This window comes from Carex rostrata, chromosome 15 (genome assembly GCF_964058835.1).
Source record: "Carex rostrata chromosome 15, lpCarRost1.2, whole genome shotgun sequence".
Lineage (NCBI taxonomy): Eukaryota > Viridiplantae > Streptophyta > Magnoliopsida > Poales > Cyperaceae > Carex > Carex rostrata.
In genome coordinates, this window is record NC_135932.1 from 5,844,095 (window position 1) to 5,856,242 (window position 12,148).

General features: G+C 32.3%; 1 protein-coding gene across 1 annotated transcript; it reads right to left on the bottom strand.

The window, feature by feature from the left end:
• Positions 1–9,162: 9,162 nt before the first annotated feature.
• On the bottom strand, positions 9,163–11,859 carry LOC144566316 (serine/threonine-protein kinase OXI1-like). Its single transcript, XM_078316316.1, has 3 exons — positions 11,293–11,859; positions 9,839–10,375; positions 9,163–9,587 (listed from the first exon to the last, which is right to left on the bottom strand). The coding sequence occupies exons 1-3, from the start codon at positions 11,643–11,645 to the stop codon at positions 9,260–9,262; spliced, it is 1,218 nt and encodes a 405-aa protein (XP_078172442.1). The 5' UTR covers positions 11,646–11,859; the 3' UTR covers positions 9,163–9,259.
• Between the last annotated feature and the right edge of the window lie 289 nt (positions 11,860–12,148).

Below are 12,148 nucleotides of genomic sequence, written 5' to 3' on the forward strand. Positions count from 1 at the left end.
CATAGGTATCCCTTGTTGTAACCTTAATTAATTAATTAATTTTGAATTAAATATAAAGTTTTTGTTTTATTAGATTGACTAGGTACTGTGATCTATAGTCATTTCTTGTTTCGGTTAAGAAAATTTTTCTCTGCTCTTTTCTTCGAGGGTGGGTCGTTGGTGACATAACTACAAAGAATCTACTCGTGTTTTGTACAACATTTTCAAGAATTTTGTTTTGTAGATCTTCTATAACTAAATTCATTGGAAATCTTCCAGTGATGCAATATATAGTTGTATCAAATGATAATGGATGACATAATTTTCTTACATTTAAGTCGATGATATTGAGATAAAACATTGTTGTGCTTCTGGCTATATAGAACAAATTAAAGTTTGTAGGAAAAAAAAATCGGCTGGCGAATCCAGAATTTTTGTCAGGTAGGGGCAAAAAAATAACGAATCGAATTTAAATAGTTAATTAGGTTCAGATCTATTAGCTAATTGGATATTAGATAAAAAAAAAACGCTCTAATTTCTAATTTTCAATTCTCTAACTTCTAGTTTTCAATACTCTTGACTTTTAATTCTAATTACCAATTAGAATTCAAAAAAATTATCATAATTTTAACCAAAAATTTAACATTAATTACAAACCAAAAGCCAAAAATCTAGAAGGGGCAAATAAAATTTCAAAAAGGGGAGAGGCAAAGTCAAACCGAACCTATAAATTTGTATAAAACTTTAAAATTCCTTCTGGACAACACTGGGTCCACCCCTGTTGTTACCCATTAGAATAACAGGACTCATCGAAGACACTTTCATGTGCGAATCTCAACGAAGTTGAACTGCTGTCATTGGAATAATATAGTCATGTTATTTCAATGGAATAACAGCCGATTTGTTTCCAAGTTTGTAAGCGCTTGTGTTCACTCTTCATGTCAACTTATAGGGTCTGTCATACCTGAAATACAATTTAAGCTTTTCCTTGAAGCTAGGAATGTTTGTAGAGTTGTATGGGCCTTTTCCTAAAGATAAAACGGATATCAAGAAACAAAGAGTTGTTTGGGCCGGGCCGGTGGATACCATATAAAGCCCAGAAAGGAATGCACTACAAGGATGAATGGTAGCTGGTGTTGTACCAAAACTTTTCCGGGCCAGCCAACTGTATCAATATTTTGGGCTGCTACTGTGGCCGAGTTTTCGTGGTCAAGGCTCATTTCATCGCCTACCAGTCTACCACCGGTGGATACCACATATTTTTTTAAATTACTTTTACTAAATTTTTTAAAATAGGCACAAAATCAATTTTTCGATCCAAACCGTTCAACATGATCCTCATAATTTGGAGATTAAATTTTATATTTTTTAGAATCTTTTTACTATTCTTTTACATGTGTACAATATTGATACGTCCAAAGGGTATGGTAAAAAGTTTCAATACAATTAGATATACCTTTTATCCCTAAATACATTTTTTGGTACAGATTGCAAGTATACAATCCTACCGTGTAGTATATTGTCGGGTATCGATTCACAGAGAGTATGTTTGAATACAATGCTTAAACTTTAATAATAAATTTCAGAAAATAAAATAAAGTAAAGTGCAATAAAGTAAATGGGGGGTTTGTATTCTAACGATTCCTAAGGTTGGGTTCAATACCCAAAAGAAAGGAGTTTGAAACAATAATTGTAAATAAAAGTAAAAAGAAAGGAATTGATTTGCTTTCAAGATTTAGAGATCTAGGGATCTTTGGTCTACAATCCCTTGCTAACTCTATTTATTCGGTATTTGTTTGAATTCATGTATGATTTGACGAGGTTTCTAACCTAATATGTTATTAAGGGTTACTTTCATAAATTAATAACGTGCCTAGGTAATTCGGACTTCTTGATTAGGTCCCTCACCCTAGCTACCTAGACCATAAGCTCTTATTAGTCTCTCCTCTCCTCAAATATTGGTACTTCTCAATTAAGTTCATGATACCAATACCCGACTCGATTTGAGATGTCCTAATTAGGGTTTGACTTCACGGTTAAGTTCTTCACCAAGTCCCTAACCTTAATTTCTATAGTTCCGGCTTAGATTAAATTGGTTACAATCTTAACCTAAACCTAGGGTATTTGCATTCATAGTTTGGTACTATCCTATTGATCACAATCAATTTTGGTTCTTTCAAATCCAAAACGGGATACTACAATTCAAGTACTAACTATGTAATTAACACAAATTATTAAATCACAGAAATTAACAATCAAATCCCATAAAACAATCATAATAAAAACAAATAACCGAATAAAATAGAATTAAACAAGTTCATGCATTGACCTAAACCCCTAGAGAGAGAACTACTCTCTTAGAGAGATCCATTACAAAAAGTTGGCAAAGTAAGAAGAAATGGAATAAAAGAAATAATTACACCCTTTAACAAATCAAAAACCTCTATCTTGCCGAATCTTGCTCAGGAAACCCTTCTTCTCCTTGCTTGAAAGTTTTCCTTACTTCAGAATTTATCGCTAAGTATTGTGTGTGTGGAGAGAGAGAGAATGAGATAATGGATTGATGTAATAAACCTCCTCTTTTATAGCCAAGGATCATGCCCAATTAAGAGCCTAGGAAGTGGAGTTAGTGGGTGTTATATTTGAATTGTTTCCCAGGATGCCTTGTCCACATTTGGCTGTCAAAACGCGCCCTTGGTGCGCCAAAAATAGAAACCGTGTTGAAACTGTGTAAATTTGGCTTTCTGCAGGTCCAGTGCGGATGGCTGATCCGCACTGCGTATGGTCTCACCCGCACTGAGTCTAAGTTTCCTTATTTAACTTCTGCGAATTATTTGAGTGCGGGTGGAACTGCGGATGGATGACCCGCATTGCGTGTGGATACTGCTTTTCTGAAGTTTCTGAAATCGGCTAAGGATTGAGTACGGCTGGGCTCATCCGCATTGTGGGTGGAACTTCATCCGCAATAGGCTCGGGAAAATTTCCTGCGCAGTGCTTGGATGTTGGAAATGCGGCTAAGTACTCAGTGCGGCTGCACTGATCCGCAGTGCGTGTGGTTGATCCGCACTGAGGGGTATTTTCGCCATTTTTCATCATTTCCTGCAATGAAAAGGCAAATAACCGCAGTAACTTGATTCCAAGTGTATTTTAATCACTTTATATTAAAAAATACAAGATATTTGAGATTGTTTTATGATAAAATCTAAATCAAATGTATATATAATTTATGCTTATCAAATATCACTTTATCGGATGGTCCAAAATCTCCTTAAAACAGTGATTTTGTACCTATCTGAAAAGATAGTAAATTTTTTTTTTAAAATATAAAATTTGGTCTCCAAGCATATTTTATTATAAAAATCATGTTGAGCGGTTTGGATCAACTGTTCGAACTTTGAAAATGGAGATGAAGAATATGGAGTACATTGAAGCACAAAATTATGGTGCATTTGAACCCTCCTCATCTAAAAAATAATAAAAGTTTCGAGATATATAAAATTAGATCTCCAAGCACATTTTAATATGAAAATTATGTTGAGTTGTTCAGATTGATTGTTCTAAATTTGAAAACAAATATAAGAATGCAAAGCATAATTAAAGTAAAAAACTAATAGTGCATTTTAATCCTATAATTAAAAGAAATAATGTATGAGATTTTTGACAGTTACTCAATTCATTCCACATACACCTGTTGTTATTCTAGAAAATGGAAACTATTATTTTATTTTATTTTATTCAACTCATTCAACTATTCTTCGAGGAAGTTTATCTTATCATAAATTATCAAAGCTCAACAATTTAAAAGGGGGGGGGGGGGGGGTGAAAACTAAAAGCAACAGAACAGCAAATGTTTAGATGCATCCTTGTTTGGAGAAATTTTACAATGTAAATTTAAAAAAAATATAAGCCAATACGAAGCAAGATTAGCGAGGTGTTCTTTACACTTTTAAGAGGTTCAACACAATATTTTAATTACAGAAAATAGTGACGCAAGTCACGCAACTGTTGTGCCCTCTGCATTTATTTCTGTAATTATTATAGTACAAAGTTAAAAAATGTTCTAAATAACCTACTTTATAATAAATAATATTTTTACTCTTTTAATTTTTTAGTATTCAAAATTGTACCATTAGAAAAACAGCTTTTAGTCTAGTTACTAAGACGTTATTTGTATGTAAAATTGTTTTCTTTATACAGAGCAATGTTGTAAATAACGGTATGATGTCGTCGGACGGATAAAATACCGCTAAGTGATTAATCGAGAATAATTGATAATAATTAGTTATAATTGAAAATAATCAGACAATTAGTTAAAAAAAATCCGTAATGGTTTAATCGCCACCAACAACTAATCGACCAATTAATTGACTTAAACGGATATTTTTTACAACAATGATATAGAGGATTTAAGGGGTCCGGTAATTTAATTTTTGGATTTTGGATCGGAACCGTTCGATTTGAATCTGTCGCTCCGGATCACTTTAGGATTCGAATCTGCCGCTCAAGATGTGTGTGCTCCATTGGAATGGATTATCATAAATTCGAATCAGACGGTCCCGATCTAAAATTCAAAATTTAAGTTACTTCACTAGATCGGAATTCAGATTTAAAGGGGATGGAAAACAAAAATTGAAATCAAATGGCAGTTTCCAAAATTCTATCCGAACTTGCTTTCATTTTTATATTGGGCCTTAAAAGAGGGCCCATGTCAATTATTTAAGTACACTACTTGAGACTAAATCCAAACACAGAAAACAAATCCGGAGAATAAGTCAATCGGCGCGGTATTTGTGGCGTCTAGATGGAAGCACGTGCTTTTGCGTCGATTTTATATGATATCACGAAAACGATGTATTTGATTTATAAAAATATATGCAACATGGGTAATTGGAGAATTTTGTTTTTAAATAGCACCAAATTTGAGTAGAACTAGGGTATTTCTAAGTTCACTTATATGTGAACTCAACTTTAAAATTTATCAGATTGACTTCAAATAACGAATTAAAATTGTTGAAATATTTTTATCTTATGAGTGATACATCTACATGTAAAATAATTTAAAATTTAAAATTAATTTTGTATAGAGTCAAGTAGTAAAAAAAGTCCAAAAAATAAATGCATTAAAATTAATTTATAAATTTTCTAATTTTGACCACTTGACTTATACTAAATTAAATCAAAAGTTTAAAGTTTTCACATGTAGACGCATTACTCGTAAGGTAGAAGGATTTCAACGGTTTAGATTCTTCGTTTGAAGCCAATCCGATAGAATTTAGAGTTAAGTTCACAAAAAGACTTGGTGAACTTAGGAACACCCTATATCTACTCAAATTTAAGTATTTTCATGAAACAAGCACATTGAATTTGATTTTAATAAAAAACAGTTCCACCAATCTTGTGGAGGCAGAAATATATTTGTTCCACTATGTTTATTGCATGTATAGTGTGGAGATGTTTTTTTTTTATATAAAAATCAAATTTAACGTACTTTTTTTTTGAAATATTTAAATTTAATTCTATTTAACAAAAAAAAATCGTAATTGAATGTCAGACATTTTATTTGATAAAGTGTAAACGGAACTGAAGGGATATTTGCTGCATCATATCCGTAGTTGTAAAAATTTGAATTTTAAAAACAAACTCCATAAAATAATTAATTGTAAAAATTCAAGAAATGTAATGAATAAAAATACGCTAATTTACTAGATATATATTGATTTATACGTCCATAGAATAATCGATCTTCATATTTCTATTCATGTCCCGTTGATTTTTATTCAAGCTGAATAGGTTATGACCATTTGAAATTCAAAGTGCAGACCAGTAGTTGTAGAGAATTTGGACTAGATGGTTGGATTTTTTCGGTAACTCTAATTCAATTTTGTGTATTGAAATAAATAATTCTTTTGAGTCTATGAAAGAGTTCAAAAAACTAACAAAAATGTTTTTTTTTAATTAATCGTTTTCGTTTCAACCGAATAAACTGGAATTAGTTCACTTTGTTTGCTTTGATTTTAATTCAGTTGATTAGTCTATTTCTGTTGGTTTATTTGTCTTTTTGAATATCTAATAAAATGTTAATTTGTCTATGTTATTTAGATTTTAGTCAAATCGAACAACCCCCAAAAGGCAATTGTTGAATTAGAAACTTGTTGACTGTTGACCGTAAATTTTTATTAATATCATAACTAAAAAAAATAAATCAAAACATTTTAAATTTGAAGGATTTGCACATTTATCTGGGCTGTACAGCTAATTTGCGGCCCATTTACGGAGAGGGATGGGGGGCACAAATTGGCTTAAAGGTCCCTCAAAACTTAAATATATTTAATATTACAGTGCATTTTTTGTGGTTCTGGAGGACCTCTAAACCAATCTGCGATCCCCTATAAATGAGCCACAAATTAGTTGCGTGGCTGAGATAAATATGGAAATCTCCCAAATCAAATCTAGAATATATATATATTTTTTTTTTTACTACAAATAAAAATTTCGGACGGTTGACTGTTAAGAGGTACAAAAAAAAAAAAAAAAAATTAACATGCCACCTCAATTGTTCATTTTTTTCCTTTAGGTGACATGCTCAGACATAGGAAAAGCGCCTTGCCCAAGAAGAAATAAAAGCAAAAACAAGAATGATTATTCAAATTAAATTATACAAAGAGGAATCAAGGGATAAGAATCTGAGTTTATACAAAGTCGTCAGCAGTGACGCAGGTTAATATCCTTGATGATAAATTCCAAGTTATCTCCAGTTTTCTAGAACCGTTGGTGTCCAGTTCAACCCTTTCTATTGATCAGTATTGTAAAAAACTTCCATTTAGGCCGATTAATCGTCTGATTAGTCATTGGTGGTGTTCAAACTGTCACGGATTTTCTCAAATAATCAGCTGATTATTTTTTATTATACCCGAATAATTGGTTGACGGTACCACGTCCGTCCAATGAACGCATACCGTTATTTACAACACTGTAGTATTGACACGCGGAGAAAAAAAGTTAATGCAAATCAATTAGTCATTTATTGATATTCAATCAGTAGAAATCTATAATGTTAACCCCTCCATGAATTGATGTTGACAAAACAATATCTCAATTCCAATAAGCCAATAAATTTGAAATAGAATAATTTTCATGCTTCTTTGGGTTTGAATAGGGAGAATTTCAATTTTCAAGTTCAGATCTTCTTTAAATTAAAATGTACCGAGTTAATATATAAAATTGGGAAATTTCCTTAGAAAAATTGTTTCCATTGAGAATCAAATAAATTATTATATTATGTTTCCTGTCATACATTGTAGATCGAGCTCTCCATTTTCTTAATAGAAATTCAATTCTTACGGTCAACATTTTTGATTTAAATATTGCAGCGTTGTGGGTTGAATTAACTCGAGGTTTGACACATTTTTAATATTTAAGTCAAAATTTGGTACAAAATTAAGAGCTCAATTGAAAAGGCTAAAAGAGCAGAGAGATACAAAAGGTTTTGCTAAACACATCCATGCCTTAATTTTATTGTTCATTATCTTTTTGAATAGAATTTCAAATCAGTTTATTGGTTGAAATATATACACAGCAATTATTGATTGAAAATAACGAAAAACGTGTCAAATGTCCTCTTTTAATTATGTTGCTTCTATTGAATGATATTAACACATCACATACCAAATTGATTCAAATTTGACATGCCCCTTAATTTAATAATGAAAAACACATCATAATTTTTATTATATTAAAATTTATATCATAAAAGATGGATTTTACACTACAATTATTATTATTATTTGAAATCTTGACAGTGGTACTACAATTATTTTTAATTAACATATAGTGTGGATGAGTGTTGCTATAACGAAGGTTGAGGAGGATCTAAAATAAAATTAAAAATAAAAACAATACCAATTATATTTTTTAAGAGAAAACAACATAAAGAGTATTTGACTATTGACTGTGGTTCTCAAGTAACCTAGATGCCTCCGCGTAATGCTCTTTTTAGGCATTTAACACATGATATTATGGGAAATTTCAAGGTTGACTCATTGTCTTAGATACCATGTTAACAATATCAAATTTATTAAACAATTAAGCCATCTTTTTAACAAGTGTAATTGTTGAAAAAGTACCAAGATTACGCTATCAATATCAAATTTATTAAGCCATTAAGCCATCTTTTTAACAAGTGTAATTGTTGAAAAAGTACCAAGATTTGGCAGGTGCTGCTCATAAATAATTCCAAGTCTAGTGACTCATGTAACTTTTGTGCTATCAATTATTATTATTTTCATTGTAAACCTTGTGATTTTTGCCATTTAGATTATCTCAGAGGTTTCCATCTTACTTTCTTCATAGGTTACTATACAACACATTATTGGGAATGAAAAAGGTCTTTTCATTAATGAATATAAATAGGATTTGTTAGCCGCTCGTACCAACTTTTGCGGTTATTGCTCTTTTGTTTTCTAGAATTATTAAAGTAATGTCCTTAGAGCCTCAAAAGATTAGGTGTCTATTATATGACAAGTAGCCACTATCCAATAATATTCCTTTGTAATTGTATCCACTTGGAAAGCATAAAAAGGAAAAAAAAATTATAATTTTTATTTATATCTCTTCTCTCCAGAGATGGATCTACTGTAGCACAGGGGGTAGCCGCCCCTCCTTAGATTTCGAATTTTAGTGGTGATCTATTGGTACCGATCGACTTTGTTTCTTTCTGAAATATTTTTTGCTCTCTCTAGATATTTGATTTGTAATTCGGGTTAAATTTAGTGTTAAAATCAAAATAATTTTTTTAAATTATGATTGATAATATTAATTATAAGTTATAGGATCAGAAATAAGTCAGGATATTAAAAAATATAAGTTAAAACATTATTTTTTTATCGAGTACCCAATTAATTTATGAGTTTAAATTCGATAAGCTATTTAAACCCGATTTAATTTTTTTTTTTTTTTTTTGCTTCAGCCGACGAAAATCCTTCTCTCCTATTACTCTCCAACGGTCCAACCAGTATCATTAATTCAAGTCTCTATCCCTCAGCTGTTTTTTCTTTCCCATTTAAAATTTATAAAGAAAAAGTCTATGTACACATTTGATAGCAACAAAACAGAGACATGCCTTCAAAAACAGTGAAAACAAATGCATTAATTTCTTTTCTCCATTTTCTATGAAGATTTTCACTGTTAAACATATAAAATAAATATTTACTTGGTGGTAATTTTCCAGATTGTCATAAATATATATCTTCATCTAGATCTCAAAAAAAAATCTAAATATAACTTAAAAAGCTGAAAAATCAGTATCTTGTACTTTATCTTTATCATCACCAGCACTTTTCACTTCTTGCTTTGTTTTCTCTTCAAAAACCTCTTGCACTGTCTTCTCCACATCCAAAGGGTCCTCGTTAAATTCCGATTCTGCCCGGGACGGTATGTATGGTGGTCTAGCCATCTCTATTACCATTTCCCAATTTACCCCTCTAAAAAACTCATGCTCCTTGATCTCTTGACAAGTAATCCTCTTATCAGGATCCTTCTCTAACAACCGTCTGATCAAGTCTCGTAACGGTGTCTGTTCACCTATTAGTTCAGGTTCCTTCACTAATACCCTGTAAATAGTGACATAAATATATATCAGAATTTATCATACAAAATGTACAATTCCTACACTAATTTTAAATAGCACTATAAAAAAATGCTGTATTCCTGCAGTTAATAAATTAAAATAGTTTAATTCTATTTTTGAAAATACATCTTAAAATTCTGAATCTTTGGCACACAAGACCATGACATTTTCTTTTTGTTTTTCATTTTTTCTATTTATCTTCAGAAGATGAAGGAGAAAACTCAAGGTTAGTACCTGTAAAATGTTTCTTTACGATTAAGCCCTCGAAATGGCGTCCGACCATACAACATCTCATATAGCACTACGCCGAGACCCCACCAATCCACTGAAAATTCATGACCCTTCCCTTGAATTATTTCAGGCGCTACATAATCCTCTGTACCAACAAACGAGTTCGACTTTTCCGTTGATTCAGTATTTCGTACGGCCACCGGTTTGTTTGGCGGAGATTTATTTTGAGCTTCATCAATTGTCACTGGTGATACACCAGTGTGGTAAGTAAAAGATCTCAACAACAAGTTTTTTCTTTTCTTTTTCTTTTTCTGATCTTGACCGAGTTGCTCGCTTGCCAGAACATGTGCCGGAGGCGGTGATGGAGGTGGTTTATAAGAATCTCGTGATTTTACTGGGAGTTTTGTTGAAAGATCAAAATCTACTAGCATGATGTGACCGTCATCTTGAATTAATATGTTTTCCGGCTTTAAATCACGGTATACAATGCCGCAACTGTGCAGGTACTCCAAAGCCAACACAAGCTCTGCCGCATAAAATCTGAAATAGTGAGCAATTAACGAATTGAGAAACGTTTTTAATTTTCTTTTTTCGGATAGAATTATGGAATTTCTTAAGTACCTACAATGAGAGAATGGCAAAGGTCATTTTGCACAACAACCCAAGATGTCTCATTATCTACATTTGCACTTACGCACTATAAACTTTAATTCCCAAAAGCACATATTTTGGATGATTGGAAAAAAGAAACACGATCTCAGGAATATTAAACCTAAAGTTTAAATAAGAAAACTTGCTTTGTTCTAGTTACTACATATTGGTATAGAACAAAATTAAACACAATTATTTATACGACTAGTTGCAGAAGTTGGAAATATGAAGGAATTCCACGGTGATGAACAGAAGACAGGAATCTCAGCAATAAAACCTGAAGCTTTCTTAATTATGCATGCAACCCTCAAGGCATTAATTCATGCTTTCTTAACAAAATTAATCATCTGAGGAAAACTTTTCAACTCAAGGAATTGATTTTTGCAGATTGATAAGGATTTTTTTTTAGAAACCATAAATAAAAAAAAATAGATTTTATCAAACCAACTTGATTGTTTTGTTTTTTTTAAAAAAAACCCATAAGAACCGAGATGCCATAAGAACAGAGAAAAAAATAATTTCGAACCAGAATAACATTTCAATTCTTATGGTTTTTGTAAAAAACAAGTAATCATGTTGGTTTCATAATTTTTTTTTTTTTTAAATTATGGTTTATAAAAAAAATTCTGCAATAAGTGTGACAAACAAAACCATGCATGCATGGAAGATCAATTTTACCAAGAAACAAAATTTTGAAAGCATGATTTTTCAAATTGCCAAAAGAAAGTAAATATACTAAAAACATTCTAGCATTTATTTTGTGAAACAGTGAAACTGTTAGAGGTAACAATTTAACAGTACCATACCGAATTACTGAGTCGGAGAACATCTTCTCGGTCTGTCTTCTCCTCAGAGAATTCAAATCACCGCCAGAGCACCTCTCAATCATAAAACCGACGATCTTTTCTGTAGACACAAATCCTTTCAGCGAAGGTAGAAGAGGGTGATTAAGTGCCGACAACACATCTCTCTCAAACCACAGACGCCGATACACCTCTTCATCTCCACCGCTTGATTTTTTATTCCTGATTGAAGAGAGACAGATGGCTTTGAGAGCCAGGGGCTGGTCATGGCAGGAGTCGTGAATCGAAAAGACCACGCCTTTCGCGCCTCGGCCGAGTATAGATATAGCTTTAAGATTCTCAAGTCGTAACTCCATTTACTGTAAGTGGGCTTGCATGCAATGTTTAATTGAGAGGGAAGATGAGAGGGGTCGGGGACCTCGGGGTATAAGAGACTGATTGCTTGGAGAGAAAGCAGTTACGTGAGCTCGGGTAGTTTCTCTTCTCTTTCTTTTTTGCTTATTTTTCCCATGTTTGAATTTAGTATTTTCTGTTTTAAAATTTTTAAATGTATCGGGAATTTGCTTTTACTTGGTGGCGAATCAATCAAAATTTGCCCGTGTTCTAGAACGACAAATAGAAAAGGCGAAGGTTCTGTCCATTCAATTAAGATCTTATGTGGCTTACTCATGTTACAACGAATGAACGGGTAGCATACGAAATTCATTAGCCAATTATTGCCATACTTTCCGAGACCAGTAACACGGATCTCTACACAGAGCGAGCCGCGCAGAATGAGCACTTTCTAAGCCGTTATGGTTCAGTTAACCCGGGACCGTCGATTTTAATTCTAGACGTAGTCCGAAAAATCGAACCGCGT